The 21,674-nt window shown below is 30.8% G+C and overlaps 1 protein-coding gene across 1 annotated transcript; it reads right to left on the bottom strand.

Moving 5' to 3' along the window:
• Positions 1–11,185: 11,185 nt before the first annotated feature.
• LOTGIDRAFT_119348 (hypothetical protein) lies at positions 11,186–21,467 on the bottom strand (the record flags this gene model as incomplete). The annotated part of the gene is made up of 21 exons (XM_009057707.1): positions 11,186–11,344; positions 12,146–12,247; positions 12,465–12,545; positions 13,030–13,110; positions 13,347–13,517; positions 13,697–13,796; positions 13,991–14,178; positions 14,662–14,735; positions 15,027–15,213; positions 16,166–16,303; positions 16,520–16,633; positions 16,788–16,952; positions 17,296–17,523; positions 17,920–18,053; positions 18,379–18,538; positions 18,809–18,983; positions 19,242–19,340; positions 19,732–19,869; positions 20,058–20,218; positions 20,649–20,819; positions 21,321–21,467. Coding segments are annotated over 21 exons (2,973 nt in total), but the record flags the coding sequence as incomplete, so codon positions are not given.
• Between the last annotated feature and the right edge of the window lie 207 nt (positions 21,468–21,674).

Here is a 21,674-nt window from a genome sequence, read left to right as displayed (position 1 = left end):
ATACCCTGTAGGCTAGTTGGACACAATATTTCATATACTGTTCAAGAGAGAGAATCTGGGAAAGACTATTGCAATGATGTTTGGCCAAGGACCAACTGGTTGAAGGGATCTGTAAACTTTAAGTTGTTATCTAATTAAAGTATCAATGTTGCTTTCTTTAAAAGTTAAAAAATACCACACATTTGACAATTTAATGCAATTTTTGAGGATTATATTGAACAATGTGGAAGCAAATAAATTGATCATGAGATTATGGTTTAGTCTACTAAGTGGGAGTAATTATGTAAGCGCCTAAGTCTAGTTATAAATTCTGGTATTTCTTGTCTTTCACTAAGATAACTTCTCATTGAAAAAAACGCAATATAAATTCTATAAAAACAATAGAAAATAAAATATTTATTCAAATTCTGATTGTTTTTATGGCAAATCAAAGATAAAATATACATAAATATTTAAATTCTACTCTAAGTGACAGGTTATGAATATTAATGAAGAAGTAACATTTTAGACTTCCCAAGAGTAAATAGAAAAAGATATGAAAAGCCTTAGAGATTAATAAAACATGTATAATATGAGTAAAATATCACAGATATGTGTATATAAAACTATATTCACTCTACTTCAAGATATCCTCATACAATAACTGGAGTCCATTGGGAAATCTTCTACCTTCTAATTTACAAGATAGATTATCTTCTGATCTATTTCTGACTTTAAAATCTGATATTGTATTCATTAAAGAGATTGTGTCTGCTGATTTCAAATTATATATAATGGAACTTCAGCTCTCAGAAACTGTAATCACACTTTTAGCATCTATGACACTATAATAGCCATAAATACACATTAACTAAATTTCAGATAGATGATCTCACCAAATTATTAGTTATCAAACTACAATGCCATTTCTTCTGATAACCTCTTTGAGAATGTTGATTAATTAATAACTTTTACAGTTGGTCATTGTGTACATTTGTGTACAATCAGAAGTAAAAATTTCAACATTACTTTTGTACACAGACTTATCACTTTTTGTTAACAGTGTGTAATAAATTTTGGTTTTTCAGTAAATTGTAAATTTAACTTCTTATCTATTTGTAAATAAACATTTTAAAATGAATATTGTATAGGTTTCTGTAGTCAGCTGGCCAGGTTAATATACCTATCAGATGACTAATTGAAAATGATCTAGAACAGCTTAGCACCTTAGTTTCAACACCGTTATTATATTCAAGGTAATAATTAGCTATAAAGAGCTTATTAAATGATGCTAATAGATAATCAATGTAATTAGCTTAAAGACATTATCAACTGTATCATATAACATAATAACTACATCAAAAACAATATCTATATTGATTCTTTAGTAAATAACTAACTCTTGTCAAGGTTTTATCTTAATTGTAATAAAAATGCATTGAGGTTGCACATTCCAATGTCGTCTTCTATACTATCTGATGCAGCAAGAGGTCCTCCATAGACATCATATCATATTTATATTTTCAAATTTTTCAAACAAAATTTCTCTTTTTTTGGGTTCACCATGAGGCATTTGTCTCATTTGCCTAAATGTACTTATGGCCATGACTTTTCAGAAGCTGAAGTTTTGAAACCTAGAATTTAAATCCTAACAATAACTGTGTTCCTTGAGTAAAATATCATAAACAGTCTCTTTTATTCTTAGCTACATGCATGTATGAAGATAAAGTTTGTCAATATCAAATTATTGTTTCTCACAAAAACATGTTGATCAAATTGTACAATCTCTAGGTGCATCTCTTATGATCCACCAAGGTATATTAATCCATTGATACAGCAAGCTGATATATTTGACTAATAACCCCTATGTGCTAGTAGTGAGGTATTATGGAGTGAAAGCACTGGCCGACTCTTATAAGCACTGGCACAGGCATCAACAATCCAACTCGCTTGTGACTGAGCTATTCCACTGCCGTGAGGTATTAGGTCTGTTATTGTCAAATTTGAAAGATAACCACTAATATCAATTTTATTGTGCAGATTTATTTTTCATGATCTTTAATCAACAATTTTACAAGCAGGTTTGGAATGAAAAATTTAGTGAAAAAAATAAAAATTCTATAAAAAATATAAAAATCATATCTTTTCCAAAATATACTTGCCTGGAAAGATTGATGATTAACAAAATAATTTAAAAGTGAAAATATAAAACATCATTTACAGAAATGGCATGGAGATTTTTGTCAACTCACACACAATTTCAGGTTTAGAGTTTTGTGATTTCACTAGTGGTCTGGAAACCTTTTTTTTTAATTTTCCAACTTGTAAGACATCAATATATACATTTATATAATATTTGTCTTATCATTTGCATCACAGATATGTATGAGTATACAAGATACAAAAATATCCTCTACAAATATATATAACAATTTACTACAAACAACATTAAACATCAACAATTAACATTATTTATGTTTTTAAATATTCATAAGCCTACTTATATGTAATTGCTATAATTATCAGAAATAAAACCTACAACTCTTCAAGCATACAATCCCTACTTAAAAATAATCTAGCTGCATTTAGAAGAAAATAAATTTCTTAAGTAAATTACAATACATAATTATATAAGTGAAGGTATGATTCAGCATCAAACATCTTGCAGGTCTACAACATATGAATATATTTTTGTACTCTTTACATTTCAGTTCAATAGTTCACCACTGAACCTAGGTTTAGGTCTCTTTTCAACTCCATGATCATCGCCCACAACAATACAAAAGTACCAAGAAATATAGAAACTCACAGACTAAGACTCAACAAATCAATGAAACTTTGCCTTCAGAAAAAACTACATGAATATAACATTCAGCATATCTGAAAAACCCTGCTAAAAATGGTTGTGATACTTTTTTCTGCCTGTTACTCAGGCTGATTAAAACTGTAGAATTATGCCTTAACAAGAAGTTAAGGATAAACCTAACATTTTAGTAACAATAGTAATCCAATCAGCACCTAATTCTAATGTATAATAAACAAGAGGATATCTATCATTCATAATCTTATAAAAATTAATTCCTTTTTCAACAGAAGATAATATTGCTGTATCTTGTTCTTCCATCATTTCTGATCGAAGAGTAAAATTTTCTATGACAGATTTCCATGTGTGATTATTTTGTATCATTTTTTTTCTATGTTTAATTGGTAGCTGTTTCCATGCAACTTCTAATATAGATAATACAGCTATTAATGTTATCAATAAATCCATGATATCATCAGAAACCTTTTCACCTGAATAAAAACATTATGTTACAATCATTCTGTGTTATATTATTTTCTATGCTCTGAGCTGAGTTATTGCCCTTGACTAGCTAGAATATGGTTACAGGTTAAAATAGAGTATGATAATAAGAATGAATGAATAATATATGATAAAGGAGAATAACTATGGTATGTTCTCATCTCAAGCTCTTAATCTAAATCCAAAAGCTTTATTGACTTTCATCTGTACAAACAATATAGTTGGGGTAGGGGTACTTTCAGAAAACTTGATACCATTTGGAAATGACATCCCTGATTGAGTATTCACATAGCTAATAATGCATGTTATATTCACATTTAGTAAGATGTATGAATTTATACTTCAAGTATGACATAAAAAAATGCTATAATTAAAAAAGCGATCATACCTAAAGATTTAACACCACTTTTGATTAATAAATCAATACATTTAAATATTTCAATTTCCAATATACCATCGTAATTCCAATGTCCATCCTAAAATATCAATGTATGGTAAAATAATAAAATACAATAATAAAACTATTTTTAATGTTAAAATAGTACTCTATACATCAATTGTAAAAATGAAATGAAATGAAATGAATGGAGTTTTACGTCCTACTCTTCTGCACCTTGTGGCCATAAGGGAAATTTTGCCAGGACAGCGGCATTAGCCTGCTCTTTTTCAATTTCCAACTGTCGAGGGATCTTTAATGTGCACAGCCTATAGCACACAGGGCCTCGGTTTATTGTCCCATCCGAACGACTAGACGCTTTTTCCATGTCATTTCTTTACCTTTGATTGTAGATTGATTAACTGGTTACAGGCCTGTGTTGTAAGAGTTTTATCATTGTCTCTTATACAAGGAATATTGACACCAATACCATAACTTGATAAATCATCAGACTTGAGTTTTTTACATGGTGTTACCGGCTCATCATAGGTAATATCTACCATATCATTATACATAGATACAGCTTTTATCCCAACTTTTCTTTCTCTTTCATACTCCAATATACATTTCTTCTTTTTCTTCTTCTTTTCACTTGCAAGGTCTAAAGAAAGAAAAAAAAGAACTGTATTTAATAAGGATAACCACTTAGGTTCACAGTTAAGCATCCTTTCTGCCATCTGGCCCTTAGCCAAACCTCTTGGCATTGATTTTCCCGGATTACCTGTTACAAATATGAGTGAAGATCATACGACTTTCACGCGCCGATTGATATTGGAACCCACAGCCACCATTTGCTTGACATAACCGAGCAAATGACGTCATGTAAAGAACCAATATTCTAACCGACTGTTTTGAATAAATACAAATACGAAGTAAATTTTTCATTGTATCTCAATTTAATAGACATCAACTTTATCACATCAATAATTGAGACATTCACTATTAAATAGCTTAATAACATTCAAAATATATACTAACCTTTCTCAATATCTGCAACTAAATTTATATCAGACACATCTCTAGTTCTTGATCCTAATCTCTCTCTAATTTCTTCATCATCATCATCACGAACTTCACTAAACCTTGATCTTGGTCTCTCTTTTACTACATCACCATCACGAACATCACTAAACCTAGATCTTGGTCTCTTATTTACTTCATCATCACCACAAATATCAAGAAACCTTGATCTTGATCTGTCTTTTACTACATCTTCACCACGAACATCACTAAACCTAGATCTTGTTCTGTCTTCTACTGCATCATCACCACGAGAATCACTAAACCTTGATCTTGATCTCTCTTGTTCTACATGATCATCACCACATGACACCATTGATCTGTCTTCTACATATAATCTATATCTTACTTTACTATCACCACTCTTGAGAGGCATAGGTTTGAGTTCTGAAGAAATACATGAAAGACATGATGACATATGCCAACTATTGTTGAGCAAATATATTTGTGCAAAAAGTGCAAAAACATAAATTTTTTCTTTAGGTAGTTTAAGTATTAATGGACAATAAAAGATTTAGTCTAGTGTCAATTATCATTTATTGTACCTTAAATTTTTACAATAAATTCAGACAATTCCATACTGGTATTTGAGAATTTAAATTATTGTAGAAATCTGTTCTACCACTGAGTAATTATTTTTTCAAATTTACATCATTAGGAAGCAAAAAATTTAAATTATGAATATTTAGACAAAAATCACTTTTGTTAAGTTAAGTTTTAATGCTGTATAATATTCATTTGAAACATAATATATTTCTAACCTTTTTGTTTTAAAGAATCCGTACTTGGTTTTTTATTAAATTTTGCTGAAACTGGTGAAGATCTTTCTGATGTAGGTGAGTAGCTTGGTGATAGGCTTATATTTTGTCTAGTTTTTTCATCTGGTAATCTTTTCTCCAGTTGGATTGCAGCTGCTGTTTTTGATAATGCTCCACCTCTAGCTACCTTACTTGCACAAGGAAGAGGTGGTGGAAGTGGAGAAAAGACAGAAGCTTTGACAGCTGAACGTCTTGCGGGAGGAGGTGGAGGAGGGGATGGATGAATTCTGGGAGGAGGCGGTGGAGGATATTTATCCTGCATTTGGATTTTAGGTGATATAGTTGACTGAGCTGCTGTTTTAGATAATGCTTCACCTTTAGATATTATGTCAACTAAATCATTCTGGGGTAGAGGTGGAAGAGGAACACAATCATCAACATCAAAAGAATCAACAGGAGCAAGGGATGATATAAAGGCAGACGAACCACTTGGAACAGACTTATCAGAAGTGAGCTCTTCTTTATTTTTTTCAGCAAAGATAGTTATACCACTTGGCGAATCAATAGTCCAAGGTCGAACACAGGCAAATCTCATAGCTTCAGCTCCATGTAAGGGTAAGGAAGAGCTGAACTGATTTGCTGTTGGTAGTAATGGTGTTTGTGCTGAAGACACCACTTTACTTTTAGGAGTTGGACTGCCTCCAAAACTAAAACCATTATCAGTCATAGAACAACTTCCGCCTCCAAATAAAGCAGTGCTTGCTGCAAAAGATGTACTTGGAACCACTTTGTTTAGATCAAATTGAGCATTGCTGGGCCCAAGTGACGCTGAGATTCCGCCAAAAGGAGCTCCTATTACTAATTGATTACCACTACCAAAACCAGTACTATTACCAAACATAACACCATCAAAATTCTTGTCTCCCTTAATTTGGCTGCCAAAAAATGTATCATTTCCAAAAGTTCCAGTTTGACCAGGAGCTGATTGGCTTACTGATGCTGAACCAAAACCAAAATATGGCATTTCTGAAGATTGTATATTTGGAATCCCAGAATCCTTGTCTCTGTCTTTAGTTTTATCATCTAAAGAGGTGTTAAAGTTATCCCGAACAACTCGACCAGTTATTTCTGCTAAAAGATAGATTTTAAACAATTAAAAACTAGAGCCACACATGGCACAGAGTGGGACTTTGCAAATGTAGCAATTTCCAAAAGACTCTGAAAAAATCAACCTTCTACAATAATTACATCACGTGCAAGAGCAGTCTAAAGATAAGAAGTTTTAATTCTTTAGAAGATTGTTATACCGGAAGTAGACAGACTACACAAATGAAAGTATCAGAAGATAGACAAGGTCAATGACCTTTCGCATTGAAAAGGAGACGGTCAACAAAAGTCAAGTCATCAAAATTTGAAATTATATACGGCTATAAAACCGGAAGTTTGAGATAGGGCAGCAAAAGTATAAATAGATAGCCAATGTGAATGACCTTCGATCCTACAAAAGTGAAGGTCAAAAAAGGTCAAGGTCAAAAATTGAAATTTTAGAATTTTCAAAGCATGTTCCTTTTTTTGAACTATAAAGCCGATACAATCGAACTTCTAATACAAAGTGGCTCAAAAGATAAGGTAATTGTATGCAAAGTTACATTTTGAACAAATATATTGTTTGTAAGTTATGCCCCTGGCCAAAAATGTCAATAATGAGTAATTTAACCCTGATATGCCACTCCCACCTCATTTATTTGGCATAAGTTAATTGATATTCTGAATGTTATCTTGTGTTCCAAATTTAAAGCTTCTACATATTACAGGTCAAAAGATATAGGTCAACAAAAGTCAATAATCAAAAATTGAAAATATGGAAATTTTAAACCCCGTTCCTTTTTTTGAACTATAAAGCTGAAACAACTGAGCTATTAACACAAACTGGCCAAAAGGATGAGGCAATTGTGTGCAAAGTTCCTTTTGAACAAATGTATCCTATGCAAGTTATGCCCCTTTCCCAAAATGTAAACAATTAGTAATTCAACCCAGATGTGCCTTTCCCACATCAATTTTTTTGTCGAAGGTGAATTCCTATTCAAAATGTCTAGTTGTATTCCAAATTTCAAGCTTCTGCATCAAATAGGTCATTAGATATACATACACCAAGCTCAAAGAGACACATATATTGTAAAAAAACCTGAAATCACGAATTGCTATTTTACTTTAAAAAAAACGATTGTTATATATCAATGTAAAGTGCATGAGAAGCACATTAGGAAACCGAAAAAATGAACCCTTTGGGTCACGTGCTAGAGCAGTCCAAAGTTGCGAATATGGCTTTTTACGGAAGTTCATATCAGAGGTCAAACGTCAAAGTATCAACTGATAGCCAAGGTCAATGACCTTTGACCCTATGAAGGTCATCAGAAGTCAAGGTCATGCGGTTTGAGTGTTTAAAGTTTGAAAAAATTCAACTGGAAGTTGCAAAAAAGCAAAAGCTAAATTCAAAATTCGGCTCCCAATGTTTTTTGCGCAATTGATGTTGATAGAAGCACTTACTGTATAGAGGTTAATGGGCGATAACTCTTCAAAACTGACGTAAGAGGCCTAAATCTTGAAAAAACCTTAAATTTAATCAGAAGTAAACTAAACTTTCTCAAACCTTTTGATTTAGGTCCATAACATCCATTTTAAGTTTCATCAAAATCGGTTGAAAACTAAGAGAGTAATAGCATATTCAAGATTTTGGGGCAAGGGCAATAACTCTGCTTCTAACGGTCGAAAATAGCTCAAATTCGAACTTGATCTTCGTTTTATGAATATGTATACACATACCCAATTTCATTTGATTCCATCAAAAAAATCTAGTTTTTAGAACGTTTACAAGCAAGTGTTGACGGACGGATGGACAGACGGACGGACGGATGGGGTGCCAACAATATACGTCCACATAGAGAGATGTGGGCGTATAAAAACCAGCCTATAAGGGCGGCCATCCAAAGTGCCTAATCCCTTAAAATTCACCAATACCCTTACATTTACACAAACATACACATGTAACAATCTATACTGCAAATCATGGAAAAATCGTCCAATCATGACAAAAACGAGAAGAAGCTCTTCTATTCTATTCTTATATTCTGTACTGTGAGCATGAACAGTTTGACGACAATATATGCCAAAACTGACATTAACTGAGGAACTTGTATTTATTTACTGATTTATTTTTTACATACCTGATTGCTGTTGTTGAAATGTTGAGCCAAAATTATCTGAATCATCTTCTTTATCAGCAGCTATTTTGAGTTCCTTCGCTTGTAGTGCTTTTCCACCTGTTGAGAAGCGAGCTGATTGTGTTGTGCGAGTGGATTGTCTTCTTGGCTCATTCAAGATGCTTGTCTCCTCCACTAATTCAGATACATTCACAGACTTATTTATTCCTTTGCCTTGTGACATTCCAGGTCGATATCTATGTGGCTTTTTGACACCATAAGCTGTTAAGTTTGATGAGCCAGTATCAGGAAGTTGAGCTGATCCACCTAATGATTTACCTGCTGTAACTGTTGTAAATGTGGCAGACTGTAATTGTACCTCTTCAAGCTTATTTTCCAAAATATCATCCAGTTCATCATTACACAGGGCTACTTGAGGTTCATCATCACCAAATACTGTCAAGAAAAACAGTGAAGCTTTAACATTCATATGTCACAAGCCTCATTTAAATCTTCACTGTGGTATCTCACAAACTATCACTAAGGTGATGATATAACCAGCTGATTGGTAATGACACATATAATAATTATATATACAGAATGATTTAGTACGGTAATTGAAACTTACAATTAAATCCCATATCATCATCACTTTCTTCGTCCTCTACTGCTGTTTTCTTGTCTATATTATAACATAAAATATTTTCAGCTTTACTACAGTGTATAAGCAATTGTCTATTGAGAACAATTTGATTGATTAAGAATAGCTTGCAATATGAATGACCTATAATGAAGCTACATGTAAGTGTGTCTGTTGAAATTGAATATTTAAATTTTCATTACCATCATCAAATACTGTAAAACATTATAGCAATGGTCATAATAATACCCCTACAATTGTAATTTCAGCTAAGTCATCCGAGAGGTTCATTAGAGTTATCAGAAAAAGAAGCATTTTCAGAGTATTATTTTCATATTACAATTTAAGACAGGGTTCATCCTAAGGTGATAATAAACAATTTCACCAGTTTCATCTAAAATAGTCAAGCTAAAAATTGAATGCTTTTCAAGAACAAGGGCAATAACTCATATCAAATATTTTTAGATTTTTTTTGATTTTCAATAGGGTTCATTATTGTGTTATATTATACAATTTCAACAAGTTTTGCCTAAATCAATAAAGAATTGTAAATAATTTTTTATTTTTTTTATTTTTCATAGGGTTTATCCATGGTCGATTTTACTCACACTTACACCAAGTTTCATCAAAATCCGTCAAGAAACCAGCTCTCTATAGCATCCACAAGGAATTTTCAAGAACAAGGGTAATAACTCATTAAATATTTTTCGATTTGTCTGATTTACAATAGGTTCCATCCTTTGGAGATTACAAGCACTCACACTAAGTTTAGTCAAAATCTGTCAAGAAATGGACAGGCGTATAATGGGCGTATAAAAAAGTGATCCATGCTATTTAAAAGTGCTCAAACGATTACTGTTTGTTACCATCTGCAGAAATTCTTTTTCCAATACATGATACATATACATCTTATATCTACTATTGCAAATATGCCCATGAATTATCATGTATTCTTAATCATATCATTATGTTCTTATTGCATATAGTTAAATGTATACTCTGGATAATCACTTTTTGACCTTTCTCGACTGGTCACTCGTTAGTATTCTGCTGGTAATTCTCTTCCAATTTAGCTAATTATGAATTAATTATTGACATAAGAGGTATTTTTCATCATTTCTTTTTTGAGCACTTCTCTGTACAAATAACCATTTTCTACTGTAATCCCACAACGTACCCTGATATATAATTATGATAATGATATAAATATATATACAGACTGATTCAGTAAGGAATAAAACTTACAATCAACTCTCATTTCATCATCATCATATTCTTCTACCGCCTGTTTCTTGACTATAATAATACACAAAATATATTTAATACAGATACAGCATATAAACTATTGTCTATTGAGAACACAGTCAGGTGAATAAGAATATATCAGTTTATGTTATTATAGTTTTGTTTAATATCATCAAGCTCTTTATCTCAGATCTCATCAATATACAACATATGGCAACGTCAACAAAAATATCCTGTTATTGTTGAGGAAACATTATAATGACTTACTTATTTCAGCTAGACTACAGTCTCCAACTCCATCAAAACTATCCAATAAATCACTGCTACTATCATTACTACTAGAATCCTCCTCCTCTTCTTCAGCCCAATCATAATCACTGTCATCATCATCATCATCATCATCATCATCATCATCTAGACTAGTGATCCTCATGTGTTTGACATTGACATCATGAATGATTTCCTATAAACAATCCATTATTCTAACATAACATATAATTCATGTCATTATATGTAACAAACACAAAAACGCACTAGTATAACAATATATGTGGACTGTAATGATTAACAAGGGAAAGTTACTTGAGAAATTTAAATTCAATGTTAGAATATAGATATGATAAAATCTGAAACTACCTTGTTATCATGTAGCAGTAGATCAGGTGTTTCAGTAACAGGCCAAGATATCTCTGATAATATATCTACATCCTCTTGATCAACTAAATCTATTATCTGTGGACCCCTACCTTGTTTTAAATCTTTCTCATCCTAAACATACAATATGAAAAGAGTAAAAGTATCATCCAAATTATGACTATTTAAAATTTTTGTGTTAAATGTGCAATATTTTCTTTGTGTACGTGCTAATGTAGCTCAATTTAGAAAGAGTGTACTGGTATTACTTATCACAAAAAATAACACTATCCAACAAAATCTTACATTGGACTTTTGTCACTTTCAGAAAGGAAGGTAAAAGTACAGGTGGGGCATTTTGGGGTGTCTTCAGAAGTACTAGAAATGTACAAAAACTGCATAATTTCTTTAAAGATACTTCAAACTAGGAATTTTAATCACTATTTCTGTATATGTCTTTTCTATATATCACAGAGTATCTTAAAATGACGAGTTGTCATTTTAACATTCAATCACGGATAATTCTGGACACACATGGATTTGAAGGCTCAAATTTTGATGGTGAGATGTGAAAACTATTACTGATTGGCTAAGCTAACAAAATCCCATTTCTGAGAGAAGTCCCTTTAAGACTTTTGTCTCCTCCAGGAAGTTTACATTCTTGTCATTTCCAGTTTAGACTTTTGTCACTTCCAGAAAGGAAGTTTGACTTTTGTAACTTCCAGGAATTCAGAATTTTGTCACTTCCTAGGGAAGTTTAAACTTTTGTAACTTCCAGGAATTCAGAATTTTGTCACTTCCTAGGGAAGTTTAAACTTTTGTAACTTCTAGGAATTAGATTATTTATTTCCTTGAAAAGTAATGCAAATAGCTGTATCAGATGGTATAGAAAATATCAGTTGATCAATAAAAGGACCTAATACAACTTACATCATCTCTCTTTTCTACAGCTATAAAACTTGTAAACTGAGTAACTAATGAATATTCTTTACTAATATTTATTATATACTCTTTTAGATTCTTCTTTATAACCTGCCAAAACAATACAAGTTCATTATGTAGATGCAATAAAGTATAATTATATAATTCATATAATATAAAATATGTATCCTGTAGGTATTACAGTTCAAGGTTCAGTTAAGCATAAAATCTTGAACTTTACAAATTCTTCATTTCCCAAAAATTTTAAAACATTGAAAGGTAGTGTCAACTTTGTAAATGTGTAACTAAAAATCTTCCAAAACCTTACTTCATGTTGTGTTTTATCAGATGATAGCATACCATCTTCCCAATCTCTTATAACACTTCTAGCTGTTAGTCTATGTAATATCTGGTGATGGAAAATATCAAAGCTTGATCATATATATATCATACACATTATCAAAGTATTTTCACTGTTTAAAAGTGCTCAAAACATCAATTGTATAGCGAAATAGAAGTTTCGAGCTGTCTGAAGATATATGTTATATAATATACTAAAAAATCAAAATTACCTGTACCTATGAAAAAGATGGCTTTTTGTCAGAGGAAAAGGAAATAAACATTATTTCTTAGAATCTTCTACATGCACATGTCCAACCACTTTATCAAATAAGCATTATTTCTGTCATCTTCTCAAATCTACATCACTCACAAGAAGTCAACTGCATCAGTCATCTCCAGATATACTCTTAACTTATGCCAGAATCTAACTGACTCTTTCATGTGAATAAGCAAAATCCATAATCACTCTGCCAAATTAATATATAAATAGAAAAATCAAGTAGAGTAAAATCTTGATATAAATTAAGTAGTATATATAAGTAGTATATTACCTGTCCTGTTGTAATATTTAAATCAGGAGTTGAAACAACAGTAGATATTTCTTCACCATCAATAACAGCTTTTAATGTTGCCTATATTAAAATACCACGTCATTCAGTTAATTCAAAACTGTACCTCTAAAATTTGTATCACTTGACACTTAAATCTACCTAATATTGACTTGAAGACTAATTCAGTTTAAGGTGCTCAATTTCACAAAAACTATAGACCAAACTCTTGAGAAAGATTTTCAAATAAAATTTATATATAATTTACATGTTTTTTAATATTGAAAATTTTGTAAACTGCCCCTTAAACATATACCTACCAAAGTGCAATTAGGAACAAAGCCATAAACAACTTGTCTAGAACCATTAAATAAAGCTGTTATTTTTCTTGGGGCTTGAATAGGTTCTGGTAAATTGTCATCAAACTGTTGCCATTCTACACAGACTGATGTTAAACTTGGTTGACAAGCTTTATTCAACTGATCTTTTATCTGAAAACAACAATAATGATGTCTATGATGAAGAAATGATGATAGTGACTCACTGTGTAAAAACTGTAAAACTGTTATCTAATTTGACTTTCCCATACCAAGCTTAACTTTCAAATCTTAAGATATCATTTTTAACATGAAAATAAAAAATCTCAAATCATTAATTTGATTTCACTAACCTTTCCTTCCCATTTAGATTTGGTTTTTCTATCAAAATATTCATATGAACCTCCACTGACTCTGGCCAAACCTCGTAAGAAATGAACATTAGCAGTAGAACTGTAAATTAATAAATAAAATATTGAAGTACTTTATTAATGTGCAAGTTAGATATATAAATATTATTTTAAAAAAACTATTTTGAAAGAAATGAATGATATGGATTTTAACTTAATCTCAATTACTTTACGGACAGATTTTTCATAAATAAAACATCTGACTTTGAAATTTTTCTTTAAAAAGTGGAAATTTACCTGACAGCAAATGTAAAGATTCTAGAATGTTTAGAATGTAGTGAAGCTGTATTTAGTACAGTATCATCATTATTTATATGACCATCAGAAAATATAAAGATATTTCTGGTTGTATTAGTTGGTGGTAGTAGATATAGACTATGTAATGGTTGATATAGTTCAGTATTACCTCTATCAGCACATAATCTCTGTAAAGAATTATAAAAACTCTGGTATTGGTTTTGTCAACTCAATGGCTTGGGTTGAGAGTCCAACACTAAAACTCCAAATATACACATAGAAGAAGAAGCAGAATGAAACACTTTCACAGAAAGTCAACAGCAATTTTTCACGTTCTGTTGAGTTGTCAGTGGTGCATTTAGCAAATAATGCATAATATGTCAAATGTCATCAAAATTGGATGAGAATCATGACACAATATTTTTCTCACATTATTTTTCAAACTTCATAGCAATCTCAAACAAATCCAACTACTGTATGTTATTGACTCTAGATTACATATCAAATTTCATCATAATTTGCTGAATTATTGTCAGCTGGGGTATCTAGAAATTACATTTTTTACCTTAGCAACAATATAAAAAATCTAAAATCTATCTATTTCTAGAATTAAAATTTGATAATAACTGTTATTTTATGAAGTAAAAGAAATATCTATTGTATCTGTGTACCTTAAGAAATTGTTTAGCTGTTTGTAGATTGGACTCTGTTGCTTTAACACTACATGTAAATAACTCTTCATATCCTGTAAAAATCAATCACGATATTATTTTTCATTTTTATAAACCTTACCACATTTCTTTAAACAAATAAATTTTGTCTTGAAGTGCAAACATGAGAACTTCAGTCTGGATACAAGTCAGTTGTCTGAAGATTGCAATGTGAAACTCTATGCAACAACATGTTTCAGATTCTGTTTTAATATTTTTATATCACTCCTCTATTGATCTTAACAGTGAAATTATTTTAATACTGTAATGTATTATTAAACATAATTATCATACCAAAAAAATAAATGACTAATTCTTTAACTTACCAGTACCAAAAACAAGAATGTTGAATTCAGATTTTTCTGATAAATGATGTAATGTTAAATAGATAAGTTTTTTAGCATCCTCTAAACCATGTCCAGTCATAGAATTGGATAAATCTAATATAAATATTATTTCACAATCTTCATTATCTCTGGATTCAAACTCAGGATAAAATGTTAACATACATGCCTACAATAACATATCAACTATACAAATCTATACTTATATATATTTATTACAATCTAGTTATTATACTCTTCTAATGTTTAAAACCATATTTTCAAATTTTCATATAGATAACATATTGGTTGCCTAGCAAGATATGCCCACTTTCCTGATACATTTTTAGTATATCAACTGCGGTCACCTGTCAAATCATACAAAAATTTGTGCAAGACATTGTTGATTTAAGCAAACACATATAATTTAATAAAATTCTGACATAAACTGTCACCTCTATCTCTAACAAATTTTGATGCGTTTTTACTAAGTCAAGGGCAATAACCCAAATTCCATTGATCAGAAAATTGCCAAATTCAATCTTGATTGAGATCTCATTATTATAAATGACCATACCAAATTTAATTTAAAATCGGATTAAACTGTACTCTCTATTGTGTTAACAAACAAATTTTGACGCGTTTTTAATAAATCAAGGGCAATAACTAAAAAACCGCTCATTGAAAGATCGTCAAATTCGAATTTGTCTAAGATCTCATCATTATAATTGGTCATACCAAATTTCATTTAAATCGAATGAAAACTCTATTCTCTATTGTGTTCACAAACAAATTTTGACTCGTTTTTCATAAGTCAAGGGCAATAACTCAAAAACCATTCATCAAAGGATAGCCAAATGCGAACTTGTCCAAGATCTAATCATTATAAATATTCACACCAAATTTCATTTAAATTGGATGAAAACTGAAGTCTCTATTGTGTTCACAATAAAATTTTGACACGTCTTTCATAAGTCAAGGGCAATAATTCAAAAACCGTTCATCGAAAGATCATCAATTTCGAACTATTGCGTTCACAAGCCAACTGTGGACGGACGGACAAGGGCGACGACAATATAAGACCACATTATAATATGGGTGTATAAAAACCCAGGAAAATTTTAATCTTTACCAAAACTTACCCTATTCTCAGAGTCAGATGGCGTTTTCTCTACCCACATTCTAGGTACATGAATCTCATTTAAACCAATCAATAATTGAAAACCATCACCAATCTGTTCATAATCACATAATCTAACTACTGCTTTACTGGCTGTTTTCTACAGAAAAAACCCTTTAACAATGTAAAACACACAGCTTGTACGTGGTAAACTATAGTCACTACTATTTATTTTGCCTTATATTTAGGTAAAATATGTAGATAACTAGATTGCCAGATAAAGACATATCAATGTAAAGTGTTATTCTAAAAGTAATTAAATCCAGTAATTAACTATCTAATAACAATATGCAACACAAAGAAGTTCTAAGATTACCTTAATAAGAACTTTATTTGTTGGACTGTAGAGTTGAACAATATCAAAAGGCATTTCTACAGCTATCTGCAGTGTAGACTTCTGTTGTTTTAAATTGAATGTATCTAATTCTGACTACAAATTAAAAATGATATAAGAACAAATAATTTAATGACATTATGACTTCAAACTTGAGAGTCAATACAATAGTAGATATGCATTGCAAATTTTATTTCAAATGTCATTCTCAAAACCCAAAGGATCTGAAGTCGTAATTTTTTAACCTTACCTGAGTAACATCATTGATTGCAATATCCTTTTTCCATGGAGCAACACTACCAGGTAATCTAAAACTTATCTCTTCTCCTTCAACTTGTAGTTCTGCTACGTAGGTTATTTTAATCAAAACACAGGCACCGGGTGGTAAATTACCTACACTTACTGTAAATATATCCTACAAATAATAACAATAATCATGTTAATATAATGCCTGATATCTGGTAGATATATTCTATATTAAATCATGTCTTCTGTAAGGCTGTTAGGGATCGATTTCCTATACGGTACCTAAATTGATAAGAGATAAAATGATTAGAGATGATAAGTATCCTGAAATGATATTCCTTTATTCAGCCAATATAAATGTACCATAAATAAGCATAAAATACTCTAGTCTGGAATGGTTCACATCTATTGATATATGATCAATGTATCGTCTATAATACAATAGAGATCTCAAGTTTAGAAAGTCTTGAACTCAACCCACAATAGCATATAAAACTAATTTAATATCTTACAGGTGTTTCTTCATCTCTATCCATTAAATAAGCTCCATGTCCTTCACTTATAGCTTCTTTATATTCTTTCCTAGCCCTTTCCTTTTCTTTTACTTCACCAATAATATGTTTTCCATTAATAAAGGCTTCAAACCCACATACAGCAGCCATATCATCTAATGGAAAGACATATTTAGCTTCTATAGAACTATTTGTACTACTATTATAATATTCTTGTAAAACTATCACCTAAATAGAAATACAAATTGCGTGAGTAACAACATGTTGTTTTAGGGTCTGTTTTAATATTTTTAGAGTAGAAAATGTAACAAGCTTATCTTAAAATATCTTTTCTACACTAGTTTAATAATGAACTAGACTTCATTTTCAGTTTCCAACTGTTAAAGGATATTACACAAGAACAGCTTGTAGCAAATAGAGCCTTGATGTATTGTCCCCACCAACTGACTAGACATATATTATAAAATGCCAATCGCTCGTACAATGCTGGGGAGAGTCTGAAGGTACAATATCAACCTATGCCAACATCAAACTGTAGATACCCTAGACACTAGTTACTATCGAACTCCTTAATCTCCAACAGCCATACATTATTACAAACTATTTATACTTCTATCATCTTACCTGAGCAGCTAGATCTAATAATCTAGCTTTAATATGAACTGATTTTAAATCAACAGGTTTATCTGAACCAGTTGATATCAGGCCTGGCTTAACTTTATCCAATGGGTTTTCTACATCTTTTATGTCATCAATAGCTGAAATACAGAACAAATAAGGACTGTTAATACAATCAGATAATTCCAATCAAACACACAAACAATATTCCTTATTAGTCTTAGGTATGATGACTGGTAAATCCCAACTTTTAAACTGTTAAAGGCAAAGTATACACATACCCCTACTTAGAACCTTGCTGACTCTAACCAGCCCCTATTAGATAATTTTGTTAACTATGAAATTATCTAGCGGAGTTGGTGGAGTCACAATATCTGGATAACTGATATTCTGATTGAGTCAAAGTATTTGGTATCTACAGATAGTATTAACAATTTGTTAAATATACAGTAAAATTCCACTGACCAATATTATCAAATTGAGTAAGTAAACTGTTTGGTTGAATATGTATGTCATTGTCTATATCAGTGATATCTAAAGTTTTATTTTGGTCACCATCAATTATAAATTCTACTAGATATTGTATACGTTGTTGATTAGTATTATATATAACATACTCATCATCCTGTAATGAATAGTAATAGTAGAATTATTTTTGTGCCTGACAACATTAGATCATTAATGTCAGTAGTATCTAATGAAGTTAAAAGAGTCCAGTTATCTGATATTTGCACAGCCTGAAACTCAGACATATATTTCTATATACAAACTCAATGTTTTGAGCACTATTTAACATCAAAACATTTTTGTATGTTCTAATTCATTTAAGCCATAATTCATGAGGTCTTATACATCATTAAAATCAACATCAATTATTTCAAAAAGGAGAACTCACTTTAAAATCTGAGTCAACTGAACTGACACCATGTACACTGTTATAACCATCAGGTGGTTGTTTTAACTCACTATTATATTCTGTAGTCTTATAGATATTACCTAATGCCACCTCACATACCAACATAAATCTACTACCAATAACTTTACTAGCACTCGAATATCTGGCACTTTTACTGTAATAGAGTAAGAAATAATTCAATTAAAAATTAAAAATTAAAAAAGTAATTTCAGTAATGAAAACTAGAAAAAAAAAACAAATATTTTACGTCTTTTATACTAGTGAAGTCCTTTGTTAAACCATGCCCTTGCAGGCTATTATCTAGTTCCACCATTTGTTTGTAAAATACAAAAATAAAGACACTGATAAAAGGTACTCTAATACTTGTTCATGCATATTCCGAAATGCTTTACAGAAATGTCAAAAACAGTACCTGGCTGAATTAGCAAAATAAATTCCACTTCCCAATAGTCCTGCATCCGTTCTTTTACCACCATAATCATCTACTACCACTTTAGGTAACAACAATCCTCTATAAAAAAAATAACAACAATAGAAATAAAAATTCTTCAGTAGTTTTTTGAATGCCATATTTGTCATTCATTAAGATATCTTTATAGCTCTGTCACACCAGAAAGGGGACCTTACTGATCTGCTACAGCGATGGAAATTTAGCGTATTGAGGTTGTCATAAGCGCGGTATTAGCTTGTAGGAAGTGTCAGATATCGTTTGGTGGGCGCCATTTTCTTCATGTTTTCTGGCGTCCATGTAAATTTTTAGATCGCAAATGGTCAGAGTTAAGTGTAGACGGGCTATTAGACAGGGGGAATTACACTGCAACTGAAAGAAAATTCCACAGATGGATAGATATGGCAGTAAACAATGTAGAGATATGTAAGACAATTAACACTTAAATAAATACCTAGAAAGAAGACCAACAAAATTTTCAACTCTTGAAGAATGATATAACAATTGTTTTGGATGGAGTTTATGAGCAAAACTATCATCTTCTATTGGTCTGTGTACTTCATATATATTCTGTATCTCAACCTTCATATCACTACAAATATCAAAATATTATACAATCAGAAATAATGAGTTAGTTGCAAATTTTATTATAACATGTGTCCCACTGTCCACTGAATGATTCCTATATATTGAAATACATGTCTTGGCTTTCAAATTTATTTGTAAATTTTTCATCCTTACTCTTTACAATATATCTACTTAATAAATCTTTTAACATACCTATCTAAAGATTGGAGTATATTATTCTTGACTGTATGAAACTGAGTATTATTGCTGTCTAAATGTTGAATATGACATCGTAATGCCTTGTATTTAGCTTCACTACTACTTCTAATAGACCAGTTAGTAGCTTCTGTTACTGATATCATATCTCTTATTAACTAGAAAATATCACATACCATCCATTTCAAACCACTTTCAAATTCATCATTAATGACAATATTTCTTTCCCTCAGTATTATAAATCATATAGCAACATGATGCACAAAGAAATACAATGGTACACATACAAAGAGCTCCACACCTACTTATAACTTTAACAAGAACTTATACATTACAATGAAATGGAATTGTTGGTGTAATAAAATTCAGTTTCAAGTAAAATATGAACACGGCATACAGAAATATCCAGAAACTTACAAATACTAATACTAGGAGATATTATTGTCTATATTTGCTTTACCACATCAAATTAAAAATCTAGAGTCCAGTTCTCCTGCATGTTAACAAAAATGATTCCGTCATATACAGGGATTATCACTGTCATGACACTATCCAATATATAAATAGTATGATTAAACTATGTTTTACCTGACATAGGTCTTGTTTATTTGAAAGCCATCTTTTATCTACATTATCTATATCTTCTGTTTTATGTGGTAATATAGAGTAAAATTCACTTAATAAACCAGTTATCTTATTTTTATCATTATTTGTTAAACATTTCTTAATTTCCAATAATACACCTTCAACTTTATCTATCTATAATATAATACACTGATTACACAAACATTTTAACGATTTGCAAAAGCGACCAAATTGTGGCTAACTGCGATTGGTAAGATTTGTTTGAGATTCAAGATGGTGGGCAACATTGACAACAAGTAAAAACATTTCAAGAATTCATTCTAAGATTATAGTAATAAAGACAATATTATGATCGGTTATGCCGATGGTACTTTATTTAAGATGATTTGATTTGTACAACGTGCTGATAATCAAAGTGAGTTAATACGATTTACTTAAATAAAAACGCCTTTAGTGTTAATAAGGTAACCCTATATCTCATGTTAAAATTCTTAAATCAACTTCAGTCCATAAAATTCATTGTCAACCCTGCATTTCGACTAGTGATGTATATATTTCAAAATATGACATGTCAATTGGTGATCTCCAACAAAAACTATACAAGATTTAGCTTCAGCAATATATACATTATACATGTTAGAAATAACAAATTTGGGTATTAATGAGAAAATATACCTGTTGTAATTTAATATCTGTTATAGGTAGAGTTAATATATCTTCTAATTGACCTGAAGCCTCTAACCATATATAATCTACCAATCTTTTAACATCACTACTTAAATCTTCTTTTCTTACTGATTTTTCTGCTATCAACTTTAAAAGAAAAATATTATTGTACAATCAAATCAAATGTTTCATAAAAACACTAAAAAAAAAAATCAATACAAGAAAACAAAGACTTAACGTCCAAGATTTGAAATTTCCAGTTTATCTAAATTTAAATATGGCTACATCGACCTATGTTTTATCACAAACACGAATAGATAAGATTTGAACAACATTTAGAAGCGGCGAGCACATATATATTAA

Source organism: Lottia gigantea (assembly GCF_000327385.1).
Source record: "Lottia gigantea unplaced genomic scaffold LOTGIsca_31, whole genome shotgun sequence".
Taxonomy (NCBI): domain Eukaryota; kingdom Metazoa; phylum Mollusca; class Gastropoda; family Lottiidae; genus Lottia; species Lottia gigantea.
This window is presented reverse-complemented; position numbering and strand designations above follow the sequence as displayed.